Source organism: Nannospalax galili, unplaced genomic scaffold (genome assembly GCF_000622305.1).
Source record: "Nannospalax galili isolate Female #2095 unplaced genomic scaffold, S.galili_v1.0 scaffold1437, whole genome shotgun sequence".
In the NCBI taxonomy this organism is placed as follows: Eukaryota; Metazoa; Chordata; class Mammalia; order Rodentia; family Spalacidae; genus Nannospalax; species Nannospalax galili.
Window position 1 is genome coordinate 1370764 of NW_008341050.1, and position 20231 is coordinate 1390994.

Here is a 20231-nt window from a genome sequence, read left to right on the forward strand (position 1 = left end):
CTTTCCAAAAAAAAAAAAAAAAAAAAAAAAAAAAAAAAAAAAAAAAAGAGAGAGAGAGAATAGGATATCATAATGTAGTCTTTCTCCTCTGGCTTATAATAGTTGAAGATTTATCTGTACTTGTACATTTATTAATCATTTATTTCCCTTTATTGCTAAGTAGTACACAGCATTCCAGTTTTCTTTATCCATTCACCTACAGGTACACAATTGATTGTTTCCATTGGGCTGTATTGGGGAGGATGTTTATCAACAAGTTTTTACATGATCCTATGTTCTTATTTCTCTTGAGAAGATTCCTAGAAGTAAGATAGCAAGGTCATATGGTAGATTTATGTTTAACCTTTTTTTTTGGAAGGTTGGGGGAAGCGGGGACAGGGTCTGTCTATGTAGTCCTGGCTGGCCTAGAACTCACTAACATAGACCAGACTTACCTCAATGTCACAGAGATAGGCTTACCTCTGCCTCCCAAGTACTGGGATCAAAGGGGAATGCCACCATGCCCGGCATATTTAACTTGTTAAGAAACAAACTATTTTCCAAACGGCTATAACTGTTTTCCTTTTCCACATGAAGGTGGGGGCATCTGCTCTCTGTGCCCTCCCAGCAGCCCTCACCTGTTGTCCCCTTCATCACTGTCATTTTGGTAGATAACATTGTGGTTTTAACTTGTGCTTGCCCAGTGTGCTCATCAGTCATGTATCTTGTTTGGTAAAAATAACTGTTCAAATATTTGTTTGTTTATTTATGGTGCTGGGAATCAAAACCAGGGCCTGTGTGTACCAGACAAGCTCTACCACTGGGCTGTATCCTTTCCACTCCTAGCTTATTTTTATTTTTATTTTTGAGTATGAGTGTTTTTCAGGTCTGTAAGTGCACCATGTTTGTATGGTTCTGGCAGAGGTCAGAAGAGGGTGTTGGATCCCGTGGAACTGGAGCTATAGGCAATTGTGAGCTGCTTGATGTGGGTGGTGGGAATTGAACTCAGGTCCTTTGGAAGAGCACAATGCTCTCTTAACCACTCTTAACCACTGAGCCATCTCACCAGCCTTCAGAGTTCTTTATATAATTCTGGGTATAGCTCCTTTATCAAAAAAAATTTATTTTCAAATATTTTCTCCTAGCCTCTCATTTACAATTTATTTTAGTTTTGATGAAATCTAATTTGCAGGTTTTTTTAAATGGGTTGTGCTTTGGATATGTTATGTTACATTATTGCTCTTGCTCTTCATCCAAGGCCTTAAAGAGTTTTTCTTGTTTACTTTTGAAAGTTTTGTAGAATGAGTTTAATTTTGAAAGACAAGTCACTCTGTTAACAACTTCCAGATGTTAAGTGCCTTTTTATAGTACCTAGAAAATGCTCTCTTCCATCTACAAACTATGTAATCTTATTGTATTTTTGAGTCACCTAACTTCCATGTAAGCCCATCTTTCCAAAGGGTGCGAACTGCTAATTAACCATTCTACTGAACGGATCTCAAAGAAGATAACTCCCCCATTTGCAACCTCCCCATAGTGTGTCAAGAAAAGTCCATTGACACCAGACTTCAGAGAACAGTTCCTTCTGACAGCTGTGTCAGCAGTTCAGCTCACCTGCCAGTAGACTGTGTATAAGCTATAGCCTTCCAGTCTGAGAGCCCAGCTGACGATAAGCATAAGCCTTCAGCTTTATTTTAATATCCACAAAGCTCATGGTGTAGTGTGTGTGTGTGTGTGTATGTGTGTGTGTGTGTCTGTGTGTCTGTGTGTGTCTGTGTGTCAGATGTCTTCCTCTCTCACTCTCCATCTTTTTTTGAGACAGTGACTCTCGCTTAACCTGGAGCTTACTGTTGGCTAGACCAGCTGCCAGTGAGTGAATTCCGTCTCCCCACCCCCATCCCATCCCCCTTCCTTCCCAGAACTGGGATTGCAGCACCGCTGCGCTTTAGCCATGAGCCATGTCCTCAGCCCCTCATGGTATAGTCTTTACTCTGGTTTTATTCTAATAGTCTTCAAGGTTTTTTTATTTTATTTTATGTGTATGCATGTATTGCCTGCATGTAGGTAAGTGCAACTGTGTCGTGCACAGAGGTCAGAAGAGGCTGTTGGATGCCCTGGGACTGGAGTTATAGACAGTTGTTAGCTCCTATGTGGGTGCTGGGATTTGAACCTGGGTCTTCTGCAAGAACAACAAGTGTTCTTAACTGCTGAGCCATCTTTCCAGCCCCTTATTATTTTTATGTTATGTGTATGCGTGTATTGCCTGCATGTAGTGAGTGCACCCATGTTGTACAGTGTCTGCGGAGGACAGAAGAGGTGTTGGATCTCCTGGAACTGGAATTATGGGCAGTTGTTAGCTGCCATGTGGGTGCTGGGATTCGAACCTGGGCCTTCAATAAGAACAACCAGGATTCTTAACCACTGAGCCAAGATTTTTTTTTTAAAACAAAGTAGTTACCAAGAAATAAGAATTTTGTGACTGGTTTTATCTTTTCCTTAAGGAAGCCTATCTAAATTATAAGTTCCATAAAATCAAGGTCCATGTCCAATGCAATTTATTTTTCTCATTGTTCTTGGCAGAGTGCTGAATGGTTAGTAAGGACTCAATAAATAGTCTTTATTATATCTATGTACTAAAGGTAGAGCATTACCTGTTTAGATTTAACCATGTCATCCGATGATTTCTGCTGTTTGTCTAAATCATCAGAGGAACGGGCAGTTGATTCACATAGCCTCCCTCTTTTTCTCTCTGCCCTCCAATAATTCCAGCTTAAGAAGTCTGGACTTACACTATAGTATTTGGCGTTTCACAAAAAAAATGAGTTAGCAAACATTAGAGATTCTTTTTCAGAGTGGAAAATATTTCCTCCACAATGTTCTTTCTGTTTTAGGAGTTTGATTTCAGCCTTTGGTCCCCCAAACCCCTTCTGGTCTGAGGCTGAGGGTACAACATGGTAGTGGAGCACTTGTCTAGCATGCACAAGGCCCTGGGTTCAATCCTCTGCCCCAAAAAAGGAATCAGAATTCAGGGCCAGCAGGATGGCTCAGCAGATAAAAGCACTTGCTGTGCAAGTGCCATGACCTGAGTTCTATCCCCAGAATCCAGGTTGAAAAAAACAGCCAGATGTGATAGGGCACACCTGTAATCCCAGCATTCCTGTGGCAAGATGGAAGGCAGAAGCAGGAGAATTGCTGGAAGCTCTCAGGGAAACAACCTAGAGTTCACAGAGCAGCAGAAACAGTGAGAGAGACTGCCTAACAAGGTGGAATAAGTCAGTGCAGGTGAAAAAAAGAATTCTGCCCACTGTCTCCCCACTACCTTAGGAATCCATTTCTTAGTTTTGTCTTGTAGATGTGTCCCAATACACATAACACAAAAAGTTACCAATTTAACCTTTTTTTTTCTTTTAGAGACAGGGTCTCCCTGTAGACCAGGCTGGCCTCGAACTGAGAGATTCTTCTGCCTCTGCCTCCCGAGTGCTGGAATCAAAGGCATGAGCCACCACACCTGGCTATTTTAACCATTCTTTATTCATATTTTTCTTATTATTTTTATTTTATTTTATGTATATGAGTGTATTACCTGCATGTGGGTGGGTGCCTATGTTATGAGATACCTGCAGAAGTCAGAAGAGGGCTTCAGATTCCCCTGGAGCTCAAATTACAGACAGTTGTTAGCTGCCGTATGCTAACATGGGAATCAAACCTGGGTCCTCTGCAAGAGCAACCAGTGCCCTTAACCGCTGAGCCATCTCTTCAACCCTTACTTTTAACCATTCTTAAATGTATAATTCAGTGGTGTTCAGTACATTCCCAGTGTTGGGCAGCCATCACCACTATCTCTAGAACTTTGTTCACCTTCCCAAACAGTATCTCCCCATTCCTTGTCTCCCCAGCCTGTGGTCACCACCATTCTACTGTCTGTCTCTGTGAATGAACTAGCCCAGGCACCTGATATTCATGCAGTCGCAGACACAAAACCCCCTTCTCTCCACACTCTTCATTTTTGTTGTTGTTTGTTGTTTTTTAGACAGGATCTTGCATGTAGTCCAGGCTAGCACCAAACTCACAAATCTGCCACAGCCTCCATAAGGGAGGGACTGCAGACATGCAGCATGGCCTGGAGAGAGAGGAAAACAGAAACTCTCTCTTGTTTATCTAGTCATCCCTCAATAAACTCCTGGGTTTCTTTCACCTTTGCATGTCTCTTGATGGGAAGAAGGAGGATGGTGCCAGGGTAGCCATCCACACAGACACAGTGAGACTGGGACGTATGCTGCTAATGCTGTGGTGGCCTCTCAAGGCGCTGTCTACTCTAAATAGCATACTGTAGTGTCCATCTTAGGGGTAAGCCCTAACTCTGGCGCTCCAAGTCAAGACCAAGAAAATGACCTCAGATTAGGGATCTGCAAGAATTTGGCACTACTTGATACATAGAAATAAGTGCTCTACAATGTTTAAGTGCTTGAGTATAGATGCACTTCCATTCACAAGTCTCCAAAACTGGAAATACCCCTTTTGAAACAAAAGAACAATTTGTGAGGACCAGCGAGATGGCTCAGTGGGAAGGGCACGTGTTGCCTCCTGCATGACCGGACTTTAATCCTGGGAACCCATGTAAAGGTGGACAGCGAGAACTAACTCAACAAGGTTGTCCTCTGACCTCCATGTCTTTGTGCAGTGAGTGACACGCATTTCTCAGACACATACACACTCAAATAGTCCTTTTAAAAAATTGTGATATGGGGGCTAGAGAGATGGCTCAGTGCTTAAGAACACTAAATGTTCTTGGAGAAGACCCAGGTTCGAATCCCAGCACCCACATGACAGCTAACAACTGTCTGTAACTCCAGTTCCAGGGGATCCAACAGCCTCTTCTGTCTTCCGCGGGTATTGCACGACACGGGTGCACTTACCTACATGCAGGCAATGCACACATACACATAAAAATAATAAAGTAGTTTTTAAAACTGTGATATAGTCACACAATGGAATATTTTATGCAATAAAAATGAACGAACTAACCTGGTTGTGGTGGCGCACGCTTTTAATCTTAGCACTCAGGAGGCAGAGGTAGGTGAATCTCTGTGAAGGCAAGGCTAGCCTGATCTACATAGTTCCAGGCCAACCAGGGCTACACAGTAAGACCCTGTCTCAAAAACATAAGCAAAATTCTGGGCTAGAGAGATGACTCAGCAGTTAAGAGCACTGGCTGCTCTTGCAGAGGACCTGGGTTTGGTTCCCAGCACCCAGTTGGCAGCTAACAACCGTCTGCAACTCAGGTTCCAGGAAACCTGATGCCCTCTTCTAGCCTCCATGAGCACTGCACACACATGTTGCACTTGCATTCAGGCAGGCAAAACACTCATACATACAAAATAAAAACAAATCAAAAAACTGTTTAAAAGTTTAATGAACTATAGATACATATCAAATATAAATCTTAGAAGCTATACATAAAAAATATATACTATGTTTTTCCATTTGTAACATTTAAAAGTAGAGTGAAGCCATTTCTGTTTAGGGATGCATAATAGGTACCAGTACTTTTTTTTTTAATTTTAATGGAAATGGAAACGAATCCCCTAAAAGTTGGAATACTGGTTGTCACTGGCTGGTGGCGGTACATGAAGGGGAAAGGGTGTGCTGGGGCAGCTGGAGGGGGATGAAGATCCTGTGGGTGTTCTTTTACACCAGCTTCTGTTTTATTACATATTTATTTATTATGTGTGTCTCTGTGTGTGTCTGTATGTGTCTCTTTGTGTGTGTGTGTCTATACATGCATGTCTGGAGGTGGGAGGACAACTTCGAGAATCAGTTCTCTCTTTCCATCATGTGGGTCCCAGGGATCGAACTTGGTTGTTGTCAGGTTTGGCAGCAAGCACCTTTACCCACTGAGCCATCTCACTGGCCCCTATATTAGTTTCTTAAGTTTGAATTCTCCAGAGGAAAAATTAGAAAAAGTCACATGACATAACCATACACCCGGATCTCTCACTTTCTGTTTAATTGATGGGAAAGATCCAACTGGCCCAGTCTTGAGCATGCTAGAAAAGAACTGTAGATTCCGTGCTAAGGGATCCTGGTTACTGGCTTCCTGGGCTCTGTAGCATAGAGAGGTGGACTCTGCAGTCCACTCAGGCCCACTCTACTTACAGTGTCCAGAGTCCCCAGTGCTGCGCTTCTGAAAGTTCATTGCTGACAACAGCCGGGTGTTGAGAAGTGGGGAAGCAAATAAGCCACTCTTTGCCCCATGCAGGAACTCAGGGTATCCCCACCCACACAGCTGCCTTCTCTTGAGCCAATAGAGATGAGCAAAGCTTTGACCAGCTTCTAAAAGGAATTTCTTTATTCACAGACTTTCATCAAATTTCCATGGTAAATTATTTCATTAGCAGCTGTTAAATTGAGACAGTGAACAGCTTCCCCTAGTGCTCAGGTTTTGCTAAGAGCTGAAACCCATCCCTTGTATGTTGCTGCCTTTGGTGATTCCTTAATTAGCTTAAGTCTAAAGGCTTAGCTGGCCTGTGAGCAGACTAGTAAAGGGAAGTCCAGACTCTGCTACCATGTCTTAAGATGGGTAGCAGATAAGGTGCTGCAGCCCGCTGAGGAAGTGTCACGATAGGCAGGGTGGGTAACTGGAAGCACAGCTAAGTACTTCCATTAAGGGTGCCCGCCATCACTATACGCAGCTTTCTGTCAGACTTTTCAAGTAGGGGAAGCGGCTAGCCAGTTTGCTTTCCTCAAGGTAACACTCTAGAATTTTCTTCTTGTTATGTACAAATTTGCTGTTCCCTGACTTCTGTATTCAGTTTCTGTTCTAGTCATGAGCTCAAATTTCCTGACATAGATGTGAATAGCTGCCTGATTGTTTTCTGGGTTCCTCCCTTCCTCCCTCCCTCTATTCCTCTCTTCCTCCCTCCCTCCCTCCCTCTTCCTGCCCTTCCCTACCTTGCTATCTCTCCTCTTTCAGGGCCTGACGTTTCAGGAAGTGGAGAACTTCTTTACTTTCCTGAAGAATATCAATGATGTGGACACCGCGCTGAGCTTTTACCATATGGCTGGAGCATCTCTCGATAAAGGTAATGAAACCCAAAACTTTCTTTCTTGAAAGTTTAACATTGACTCTGCACTCTATTACATGAATGCCCTTCCTTCAAATGCCAGCTTTTCTTGGCATTGTCAATTGATTTACTTTGTTTTCTGGGCATTGCATGAGCCTTGCATTTCACCTTGAGGTGCCAAGCTCAGCAAATATGTTTCTTTCTACTGACAGCTGCAGACAGGGCAGATGCCCATGTTGAAGTGTTTAGCCTTGGAAACAGGCACTGGAGCAAGGCCAGAGCTGTGGAACCTCTCTCTTCTGAGTTAATCAGGGCCTGTGTAATCAGAGGCAGAAGTTGCTTTGCAATTAGAGGCTTTGATAAGAAGGAATGGTTTGATTAGGATTTTTGCTTTCAATGGTTATATGTTTTTAAGAATGAAAAGAAGAAAGTCTTAAATTGACCGGCTATTTACCATTCTGAGTGCTTGTCACCTATCCTTGAATATCCAATTGTTCATCTGGTCTAAAGAATTTCTTTTATCGTTTTTTTGTAGTTCAGTAAAGTTCCTGCATTCTTAGTCTGAGACTATCTTTATTTCCACTGTAGGAAGCTACAGTGTGTACTTTTAAGTCTCTCCAAAGCATGACTGGAGTTTTAGAAACACAGTCTGGCTTATTCAGCACTTTTTTAGTAAATGCCTTAAGATTTTCTAATGCAAGATCATGACTCTAACTTATATGTGAAATCTTAAAAAATAACCGAACTCATAGAAACAAGTAGAATGTTGTGTGCCAAAGGGGTTCACAGGAGAGCAGTTAAATGGGGAGATTGACCAAAGGGTACAGATTTAGTTATGCAGGCTGAGTTGATTCTAGAGAACTAATGTACAGCATGGTGACTCTGGTTACTAACGCTGTATCTTGTACCTGAGATTTGCTGAGAGATCATAAGTGCTACTACTATACACACAAAACGATAAATGTCTGAGGTGATAGAAATTTTCGTTTGGAAGGTGAGCATGGTGGCCCATACCTATAATCAGTACTCAGTAGCAGGAGGATCCTGAGTTCATGGCCAGCCTGGTCTACATAGCAAGACCCTATCTAAAAGAAAAAAAATGCTAATTAGATTGATTGCTGTAATTATTTCAGTGTATTATATATCAAAACATCATGCTGTACCTCTTAAATATAGACAACTCTTGCCTGGCATGGTTGGTGCACACCTTCAGTCCAAGCACTCGGGAGGCAAAGTCAGGAGGATCTCTGTGAGAACAGTGCCAGCCTGGTCTATAGCAAATAGCAAACCAGCTGGGGCTACAAGGAGACCTTGTCTCAGAAACAAACTAAAAAAGATCATTCCATTTTCAAATAGAAATCACCTTATTTCTTCCTTTCCAATCTGAATCCCTTTTATTTTATGAATTTACATAACTTTTTTAATTGTATTTTTATTTTATGTGTATAAATGTTTTGCCTGCATGTACGTAAGCGTACCTCCTGTGCAAACAGTGCACATAGAGGCCAGAAGAGGGCATCAGATCCTTGGAATTGGAGTTAAGGATGGCTGTTAGCTGCCATATGGGTGCTGGGACCTGAACCTGGGTCCTCTCCAAAAACAACTAGTGCTCTTAACTGTTGAGGCATCTGTTCAGCCCCTCACATAGCTTCTTTAAATAGCATTTTTTTTGTTTGTTTGAAATAATCTCTCATCTTTGTAGACTTTTTTTTTTTTGGCAGGGGGGTGGCATCACAAGGATGTTGTAAGGAGGTTGTGTCTCCAGATAAGCTTTGATTGTATTACTGTTTCAGCAAAACAGGATTAGATAGCAATATGAAAATCAAAAAGGTAAGATTTAAAGTCAAAAGTTACAAAAATAGAATTAATAAGTGCCTCTAGATTTCCCTTTTTTTCTCAACTAAAGCCAGCATAACCACTTTAAAGAACAATGTATAGAATGAATCACCATCTGTGTTAAAATTATAGGGTATACAAAATACAATGATTCAGGGTAGTGGTAGCAAAGGGAAATTCAACCTTGTTATTAAAAAGGAGAAAAAAAAGTAGAAGCATTTCTTCCAAATGGCTTCAGGCCATTTCCCAAGTGAAGTTTTCACCAGTATCTACTCCACATCTTGGAAATGGAGGTGGGGGGGGCATTTACACAGCCATGCTTGACCTGCCACAATGCATCTGGCTTTGAGATTTGTGGTGCTGTGCCATTCGCTGACTTTGACTTCTTGGTTTGTTTATCTGATTTCATTGTGTCCTCTGAGTGTACAGTGATAGATATGGACAGGTTACTGGCCTAGCTTTGTGCTAAGGAACAGAGAAACCGCATGCCTTTATTTCCCAGAACTGCTATTTTTTTTTTTTTTTTTAATTTTTAAAGGCCACAAACCACAAACTTGATTTAAAGCAACCAAAATTCGTTCCCTGACAGTTGAGTTTTAAAGGCATGGTGTCTGAAATTAAGAGTTGGTAGGACCACGTTCCCTTCAAAGACTTGGTGGAACATCCTCCCTTGCCTTTCTAACTCCCGGTGGCTCTAGGTGCTCCATCTACAAAGACTATGTCCACCCTCCCAACATCACCATCTAGTGTCATGTCGTCTTCTTATTATAGCATATCTCACTATTATATTTACATGTTCATTTTCTGCCATACTTTACTAAATACATCTTGCTGATTCATTCCATATGCCTAGAGCAACACCTGACATAAACTAGTTCTACGTGATTTATAGGCCTTTACTTCCCTCTCCACAGAACTGTGTGAGATTTCACTACAGATCTGAACCCCAGAAAGAGGAAGAAAAGTGTAGTGGTTAAGCATACAAGCTCTGGGCTGGGAATATAGTTCAGTTGGTAAAGTACTTGCCTAGCATGTGCAAAGCCCTGGATTTGGTCCCCAGTACCATATGGTGACCCACGAGTGTTATCCCAGCACTTAGGCAATAGAAGCAGAATTAGAATTTCATGGTCGAAGTAGAATTTCAAGGTCATCCTCAATTACATAGTATGTTTGAAGCCAGCCTGGGATATGGGAGACCCTGTCTTGAAAGAACACAGGCACTGATCTAACACTGTCCAAGTTCAAGTATTTGCTGCCATCATTTCTAACTGGGTAGCACTGGGCCATTTCTGAATTTAGTTTCTATTTTAAAGTAAGGATAAAGACACTGACCTCCAAGGGTTTTATGAGGATAGATCTACATAAAGTGCTCTTAACCTTGTGCCTGCCTTCCAGTGAGCATTTTAAGAAATGTCAGGTGCTTCTGTCATGAAGCTGACAATACAAACAGGTAGACTTATCTCTGTATTCTGCACAGTCTGCTTGGCACAGGGCTCTACTCGTAAGAAGCTCACAGTAACCAGGGAGAGAAGTGTGTAACAATCCAGGTTTGTGGGGTAAGGGCTAATTAGCCATAGATCTAGAACTTAAACATGAAGCCCTGACATGTGCTGTGGATGTGAGCAGAGGAGGCGTGGGGGCACCAGCACTCTGCCTGGCCTCTCTTCTCAGTCTCAGCCATATTCATTTTTTCCAGACCTTCAGAAATTGGCACCTTTTAGAGACCCTGGCACTGTTTCATCCTTGGCTAGTTCCAAGCTTACAAACTAATCTTGAGACATAATTTAGCACAGTTTCCCAAACATCGTATACTGCAATATGTTAATGATTCCTCTGTAGGTTTTATAAGAAGAAAAGTGTTCCAGGGTCCAAATAAGTTTGAAAAATGTAGAGTTGCACAGAATTTCTCCCTGCAGCACTACTCCTGCAGGCTTTTAATAAGCTAATTTGAGTTATTAATCTCCAAAAGAGGGATATGATTCCCAAACTTGATTTGCTACAAAATATTATTGACCACCTTACAGAACTAACGTTCCTCTGAACAGTCCCAGAGGTCCAGGCAGGCAGCATCTACAGAGGTACCATCAGAGAACATGATTCGGTCCTAAAATTGGAAGTGTCATTGAAGCTGTTTCTTTGGTTTGTGTGGACCCTGTGTTAGCAACAACCAGGTAAGAGTGAAGAGTCCCTGGTGAATTCTGACCACCTGAAGAAACGGTCACCATGCAGTACTGTGGGTTCCACTGTGGGTCATCTCTGTGGTTTAGCTCTTAAGTGCAGCCAGCTCTATTGGTCATTCACACACATAAAATTAGATCTATTACCTCTGATGGGCTGTCTGAATTATTTCAGTAATCTGTTGAAGGAGGTAACAGGAAATTGAGCACGACTTTTTCCCTCATGCCATCCTATGATGAAGTAGTTAAAAGTTCTTGAGCTGGAGCTCAAGAATGAGCTATGGCCTATAAATCTCAAAGCATGCTGTTCTCTACCAAGAGAATAAAAAGGATTCCAGGTATAGGAAAGGCCCAGTGTGAGGCGCCTCTAGATACTAGATTTGGTAAAGTTGCAGGTCCAGTGTCCTCCAAGTATTCTGACTATAATACAGGAAAATAATTACAAATAAAGTCCATGGTCTTTATTACTCAGACCCCAGCACAAATCTACTTTGAAAGTTTGAGTTAATAACATAGTTATCCTTCATGTTTTCCCTCATTTGTACGTAGTTTCGCTCACTGTCTCACAGGTCAAGAAAATAACCCCTAAATTTGTGGCATAACCCTGGCAAGATGCTCTTGGCAACCCCAAGGGTTATCTTTGAAGTATGTCTCATCAGATGATTCCAGTTTCTTTCATCTCTGGGGTGACTTGGATCACAGTGATGACCTCTAAGAACCTCTGTGGCTTTCAAATTCTCTGAATCAAAACAATTTAGAGTAAAAGTCGCAATCTTTTGCCTTTAGGTCCCTACTGGGTTGTTGGAGGAGTCAGAAATTACTGATGGAGTAAGCAGTTTCTAGTACACTACCAACTCATATATTCTGAACACGTTAGATGAATAAGCTGGTACCTCTCCTGAGCATAAGCATGCCGCAGTGTTGTCCTTTCCTGGACTCGGAGGCCATCACACATCTGGAACTCTGACAGCAATGCATCATTTCATAGCAACTTCCATGATAGTCACAATGCTGAGTGTTTGATGTACAGTCTTTCTTTCTCCATCCCTAAGATCTAAAGGGTAGGTGGTATTGTCCCTGTTCTGTGAATGTGGACGCAGAGAGGGAAGCAGCTTTCTCATGGTTACCCAGCTAAGCACTGGTAGAGTCGGGAACTATATCCAGATCTCCTTAATGCCAGAGTCTGTATTTTCCATTCCATTGTGTTGCCTCTTGGAAATCTTTGCTAATGCACAGTCCAGGAAACCATGCAGGCCACCATTTGGAGCCATGCTTCTCGGTAGCCTACAGAAGACAGGCTCTAGGCTATTTCTTCCCAATTGCCTTTGGCTAAGACTCATGTCTTGAAGGCAGGGGTAAAACTGGGTTTTACTCTGTAGCCCAGACTGATTATAAACTCACTATAGTCAAGAATGACTTCGTGGGAATCCTCCCACTTCTACCTCTCAAGTGCTGGGATTATAGGTATGTGCTACCACACATAGTGTCATGTGGTACTGGGGATAGAGCCCAGGGTTTCATACATAGTGGGCTCCACTCCACAGCCCACAGGTTCAGATTTCACAGCCTCTCATGATCCCAGTGTCCATTACCCCTTCCACTCTTCGGTGTATCGGTGATGGGCTCCATTTGTCAATATTACTCTGACGTATGATGTATGAAAGACAATTATTTGTAAGAACCTGCGTTAAAGCTGGCCATGGTGGTGCACGCCTTTAATCCCAGCACTGGGGAGGCAGAGACGGGCGGATCTCTGAGATCAAGGCCAGTGTGGTCTACATAGTGAGTTCCAGGCCAGGTGGCCAGGTGGGGTTACAGGGAGACCCTGTCTCAAAAAGACAAAAAAAAAAAGAACCTGTGCTAAGCATAAATTCTGACATTCTGCTGAAACTGAGATTGAATCCTCACTACTTATTAGTGGGACTGCAGTTGAGCTAAGTATACTTGCTAGTCTCTGAGTTTGGTCCCAACTAGTAATATTAAGCAAATCATTGAGTCCTGAAAACCTTAGGTTTCTGATCTTAGGATGGTAGTATTAGAAAACTTGTTTCAGGGCTACTGTGAAAGTTAAGAGCTAACACTGTGGACATGCTAGATTGCCAGGATAACTTTCTGGTCATTGTCCTGGTCTTGACACTTGTGCTGGATAGCTTTAGTGTCAACTTGACACACCTGGGTTGAGGGAGCCTCAACTGGGGAATTGCCTCTATTGAGGGGCATCTTCTTGATGAGTGATGTGGGAGGGCCCAGCCCACTGTGGGTGGTGCCACCCATGGGCAGGTGGGCCTGTGTTGCATAAGAAAGCAGGCTGAGCAGGGGCCAGGGGAGCAAGCCAGTAAGCAGCGTTCCTCCATGGCCTGTGCTCCAGCTCCTGCTTCCAGGTTCCTGCCCTGAGTTCCTACCTTGGGCTCCCTGATGAACTGTGACCTAGGAGATGTAAGCTGAATAAACCCTTTCCTCCCCAAGTTGGTATTGGTCAGAGTATTTTGTCACAGCAATGAAGAAACAAACTAAGACAACACTTATCAAGGGGCCAATATACAACCCACCCCACTATGGCAACTTCATAAAAAATATTAGTCTTTTTATATTTTATTTATTTTGTGTGTATGAGTGCATTGCCTGCATATAGGTAGGTGCACCCATATCATACAGTGCCCAGGGACATCAGAAGAGGGTGTCAGAGCCCCTGGAACTGGAGTTGCAGACAGTTATTAGCCACCATGTGGGTTCTGGGAATCAAACCCAGTTCCTCTGCAAGAACAGTTAATGCTTTTAACCACTGAGCCATCTCTCCAGCCCCAATATTGTTTGTTTGGTTGGTTGGTTAGTTGGTTGGTTTGGAGTTACTGAGATAGGGTCTCCCTGTAGCACCAGCTGGCCTGGAACTCATTATGTAGACCAGGCCTGCCTCTGGCTCCTGAGTGCTGGGATTAAAGGAGTGCACCACCATGCCTGGTGATACTAATTTTTTTTTTTTTTTTGGTTTTTTTGAGACTGGGTTTCCCTGTAGCCCCAGCTGTCCTGGAACTCACTATGTAGATCAGGCTGGCCTTGAACTCACAGAGATCCACCTGCCTCTGCCTCCTGAGTGCTGGGATTAAAGACGTGTGCCACCACGCCCAGCTAATGATACTAATTTTTTTTTAATGCCTGGGGATATAACTTAGTGATAGACCACTTACTAGCAGGATAGACGCTCTGGGTTTGGTCCTCAACACCATAAAATGAAAATAATTTTTTAAAAACCTTTAAAGACCACTCTAGGACCAGTTTTTGTCTACTGCTGTTCTTTGAAGAAGTATTATCTATAGTTACTTTTTAGATTCATATTAGCTTAGATGCTCTAAATTGATTGATTATTCTAATTATCAAGCACTGAAGCTTTTTCTCGTAGATTCCATCAAGACTTGAACTGTATTTTCCACATCTTTGTGTCCCACTCAAAGTCACAGCAGTTTCTGCCATGCACGCCCAGTTCGGTCACAGTAGATGTAACAAATGAGGGAATTTATTCTAAACATGGCAGATCCTGGACGAGAGGGTAAAGTCTTACCACCTCAATTAACCTACTCAAGATAATCCTTACAAGTGTGCCTGGAGGCTGGTCTCCTAGGTGATTCCAGATTCTGTCAAGTTGACAGTCAACACTAACTATCACATAAGAGTTTAGGAGGAGGACTCAGGTGTGATGGTGCATGCTTTTAATCCCAGCACTGGTGAGGTAGAGGCAGACAGATATTTGTGAGTTCAAAGCTAGTCTGGCCTACATAGTGAGTTCCAGGCTAGCCAGAGCTACATAGTTTTTGAGATCCTGTCTCAAAAAACAAACAAAATCAGATTAGAATGAGGACCAGGCATGGTAGTACACAGCTTTAATACCAGCACTTGGGAGGCTGAGGCAGGATCAATGTAAGTTCAAGACCTTTTCCTCTCATACTAACTTCCTAGCTATCTGTTCTAGTTTGTTTTTCCATTGCTGTGACAAAACACTCTGACCACTACCAGCTTGGGAAGGAAAAGGTTTATTTATCTTACATCTCCAGGGTCACAGTTCATCACTGAGAGAGACCAAGACTCAGGGCAGGAACCTGGAGGCAGGAGCTGGAGCACAGGCCATGGAGGAATGCTGCTTACTGGCTTGCTCTCCTGGCCCCACCTCAGCCTGCTTTCTTATTCAACATAAGGCCACCTGCTGAGGGGTGGCACCACCCACATCACTCAATAATCAAGATGTCCCACAGACCTGGCCATAGGCCAGTCCAATGGAAAAAAATTCCTCAATTGAGGCTCCCTCTACCCAGGTGTGTCAAGTTGACACTAAAGCTATTCAGCACACTATCCAAGGCTACATAAATCATAAAGCAAGCCCTGTCTTAAAAAAAAAAAAAAAAAAAGGGTCGGGGAGAGAAGTTTAGGGTGAGGGAGAAAATGCCAGAGATGCATGTGACACCTTTGTCATTAACTTCCCTTGACACCTTAAGCAGTCATAACTCCTGTAACCCTCTGATTAAGATTTTAATAAATATTTCTCAGGGTTTTGCAGATTTGAAGTGCTGTGATAGCAGTTAAATCAGAGTTTTACTTAAATGTAGTCTCTTTTATTTATTATTTTTATTTTATGTGTATGAGTGTATTGCCTGCATGCATGTGACTGTACCTGTGTCATGCCTTGCCCTAGGATGTCAGAAGAGGGCATTGGATCCCCTGGAACTGGAGTTGTGGATGGTTGTTAGCCACCATGTGGGTGCTGGGAATCTAACCTGGGTCCTCTGCAAGAGCAGCAAGTGCTCTCAACTGCTGAGCCATTTCTCCAGCCCCTAAGTGTAGTAATGTTTTAAGGACACGGGTATTGGTTACCTTTCTCTTTGCTATGACAAAATACCTAATGAAAGCAACTTAAGGAAAGCAGAGTCTATTTTGGCTCACAGTTTAAGAAGATACAGTATGCCACAGTGGGAAGGCATGATGACCAAGGAGAGCTCTAGCTGTGGCAGCAGGAGGGCGGTCACATCGTGCCCACAGTCAAGAAGCAGAGAGAGATGCACAATGGCCCTCAGCTCCCTTTCTCCTTTTTACCTTTTTATTCTGTCCCAGACCCCAGCCCATTGGATAGTGCCACCCACATCCAGGATTGGTCTTCCTCTCCTTTTCAACCTCTCTGGAAACACCCTCACAGACACAAAGAGCTGTCTCCTGGGTGATTCTAAATCCAGTCAGGTTGACAGGAAAAATGAACCATCACATGTTGTAGCCCAGAGCTATGTCCAGATCTGTGAAAATGAGCTGAGTTACTATTATCAGATACACAGGAAGTCAGAAAAATTAAGTCAGAGAAAAGTAGTTGAATTCCCCAAAGAAAAGTGACAGCTTTAATTTATCTCCTTGTTAGGGAATTTAAACCTTAATTAGAGCTTGGCTAGTGCCGCCACAAAATCTAATTTGTGCCGCTTAGTGTTGCAACTGCACAAAGGTGTAAAAAGTGCCTAGATACCGAGGGCAGCTATATATAAAGTATGATTTTAGGAGCCCCAGAAGGACATGTCCAATCATAAATACCCCCCCAGCTAGCTCTGTTTGCTTTTTATTGCTGCATGACAACTGAGGAGCAGTTCCATAGCCAAGAAACAACATTGGCTGTTTTCAGAGTCTGGGTACAGCCTACTGGAGTCTGCCCAGATCCTAACAAGGCTTGAAGTCACGGTTTTCAGGTTGTTGGCAACATTCAGTTCCTTTTGGTTGTGGGATTGAATCCCCTTTTTCCCCTTGACTGCTGATTCTCCACAGGCCACAGCAGGTCTTGGTCACGAACCCACTCACAGGATGGTCTTAAAAAAGCCTAACAAAGGCAGATCCTTACAGAACGTGATCATAGGAGTAACTGTCCATCGCCTCTTCCATGTAAGGTCACCTAACTGCAGGAGTGATAGGCCATATTTAAGGACCTGCCCACATTAAAGAGAGATTGCAAGATGTGTAGACTAGGGGACTGGAGAGATGGCTTAGCAGTTAAGAGCACTGGCTGCTCTTGCAGAGAACCCAAGTTCAATTCCTAGCACCCACATGGCAGCTAACAAACGATAACTCCAGTCCCAGGGGAATATGATGCCCTCTTCTGGCCTCCACAGGCATTGCACTGCACAGATACACTTACATACATGCAGGCAATATACTCATACATATAAAAATAATAAATAAAATTTTTTGGCTTTTTGAGGCAGAGTCTCCCTGTAGCCCTAAGTGGGCTGGAACGCACTGTGTAGGCCAGGCTGGCCTCACATTTAAAAGTCCACATGCCTCTGCCTCCCAAATGCTGGGATTAAAGGTGTGCATCACCATGCCTGGCATAAATAATTTTTTTTTTTATCTTTTTGAAACAGGGTCTCCCTGCAGTCCCAGCTGGCCTGGAACTCACTATGTAGACCAGGCTGACCTGAAACTCACAGAGATCCACCTGCCTCTGCCTCTGAGTCCTAGGGTTAAAGGCATGGACCACCATACCCAGCAAATAAAATATTTTTAAATGATGTATAAACTAGAGGCTGGGAATGTTGGGTCCACCTCACCATTCTGCCTACCACACCAACCAGAAATTCCCACTTTTATTTGTTTTTTGTTTTTTTTTAGTTATTATTTATTTTATTTATACGTATGAGTGTTTTGCCTGCATGTTTGTAGGTGCACCATGTGCATGCAGTGCCCATGGAGGTCAGAAGAGGGTGTCAGATCCCCTGGAACTGGAGTTATAGATGGTCGTTAGCCACCATTTGGCTGTTGGGAACACTATGTAGGTCCTCCAGAAGAACAGCCACTGCTCTGAAGATAGACTTCTGAAGATAGGGGCTTGTGACTGAGTGCTATTACATGGTGTTTAAGAAAAAAAAAGGACAACATGGCAGTCATAAAATTTTAGGACTGGAAGGGAGCTTAGAAATCATTTTCTTTTTTTATAGCAATTTTTTAAACATTTTATTTATTATTTTTATTTTATGTGTATGCATGTAATTGTCTGCGCGTAGGTAAGTGCACCCTTGTCATGCAATGCCTACAGAGGTCAGAGGAAGCTATCGGATCCCCTGGAACTGGAGTTACCGACATGTTAGCTACCATGTGGGTGCTGGGATTCCAACCTGGGTCTTCTGCAAGAACAGTCAGTGTTCTTAACCACTGAGCCGTCTCTCCAGCCCCAGAAATCATTTTCTTTAAGCTCCTGCTTTATTCGTCACCTTTCAGTGAAAGTCATTAACCACAAAGGAAAAAGACTTGCCCAAATCACAGTGGTATGACACCAAGCGGAGCAGAAACTCGGGCTCATTGACATCGCAGAAGTGTTTTCATTGGTGCATGGATGGCAGTCACTGCTCCAGGGGCACCAAGAGTTATCACAGAGCAGACTCAGCACTTCCATATGACAGAAGGAGAAGGAGCTTCAAAGCACAAACCCCCAAGACAGTCAAGGCAGAGCCTGGAGGCAGCAGGGAGGAAAGTCACAGGCATGTCTGGGGAAGGGATTATGAAAGAAAATCCTTCCAGTTTGTGGGAGGCAGTCCCCTGCACTTCAGTTCATCATAAAAACATGGTTATGTGAAGAGGAGTGTTGGCCAGGATTCCATTCATTTAAGACAAAGTCATCAATTTTTAAAGTATAATAATTCACAGTGTAGGCAGGGAAGCTCAAAACCTGAAATAAATGTTTGCTTTATGAAGTATTTCCTATGCAAAGACCTGCTTTATTTCCCCAAATTTAAAGTCACTTAGCATTCTAAAGATTGATTCTGGCTTAACTGCATCACTTGAATATATTACAATTTAGTAAAATGATATAAACTCTCCAAGGAGAAACAGAGCTACTTTAGGGATTCATGACAAAACGTCCGAGTAGGTAAGTAAGGATGAAATCAGCCAACAATACATCCCACTGAGAAACAGACCAACAAAGAATGTTGACAAAAATTATGGGCCAGCAAGATGCTCAGCAGGTAATGGCACTTGCTGCCAAATCCGATGACCTGAATTCAATATCTAAGACCCACATTGTGGAAAGAGAGAACCAGCCCCTGCAAGTTATCCTCAAACCTCTGCACATGTGCTGAGACACGTACACACCCACATACAAACACACACACAATAACTAAATTCATCTTATTTTAATTTGTTTTTAGTTTATGTGTATGAGTGTTTCGCCTGCACATATATAAGTGTGCTATGTGCATGAGGACTGGAGTTACAGACGGTTGTTAGCTGCCATATGGGTGCTGGGAACCAAACCTGGATCCTCTGCAAGAACAGCAAGTGGTTTTTAACTGCTGAGTCGTCTCTCTCTAGCCCCAAATACTTAAATTTTTTTAATGAAAAAATGTACCAGGCATTTTTTAATGAAAAAATATACCTCTTACAGAGAACCTACATTCAGTTCCCAGCACCCATGTCAGGCAGTTCACAATCCCCTGTAACTCCAGCTCCTGGAGATCCAATGCCCCTTTTCTGATCTCCATGGACACCCATAACATACATGTGCCATATACACACAGACACATACACATACGCAAACATGTAAGTAAAATAAAAATAAAATGAAAAGGACTTTAAAAAGCACACCATTGCCAGAGAAGCAATGAGAGTAGTCTTTGTCACAAGCTGTGCTCCTCGGCGGCCTCAAGGCTTTCTACCTGCAGAAGGCCCTGAAGATAAGCAGTAGGCTCTCCTACCATTTCAACACACTGAATTTAAATGTATCTGCTCCCACTTGAGCCATGAGACTCAGACTTCACTGAAGCAGCGATCACAGTCCACCAAGGATGTAATTCTATAGAGAAGGTGCCTTCTGCAGATTGAGGTTAGAATAGCAGAACTAGCTAAGTAAATCAGTCCATACCGCCATACCACCAGTAGAGCACTCACTCTACAGCTGTTACACAGGAAGCTGCGTTCTGGGATGGAATTAGTTCTGTCATGGTGCTAAATGAGCCAAGCAAAGCATTCCATTTGATATGTCTCCATTTCACAGAAAAGGGAAGGTGAAGAGTAAATCCTTGACTGTGTGTCTGTAGATCAGGTGGTATTGGTTGCCTCTGAAAGTAAAGATGCTACAGTACAAGGCTAAGAGACAGACTCTACATTTTTGCACCTTTTGAATTTTCTTTCCAGTCTTTACTACTGCTACTGTCTCAAGGAC

General features: G+C 42.9%; 1 protein-coding gene across 6 annotated transcripts in view; it reads left to right on the plus strand.

Moving 5' to 3' along the window:
- Positions 1-20231, plus strand: part of Micu1 (mitochondrial calcium uptake 1) — a 191340-nt gene that overhangs the window by 157894 nt on the left and 13215 nt on the right. For all 6 annotated transcript variants that reach the window (XM_008836624.3, XM_008836626.3, XM_008836627.3 and 3 more), the window contains one exon: positions 6953-7061. In XM_008836624.3, the coding sequence (XP_008834846.1) occupies positions 6953-7061 (109 nt within the window). The remainder of the gene's footprint in view (positions 1-6952; positions 7062-20231) is intronic.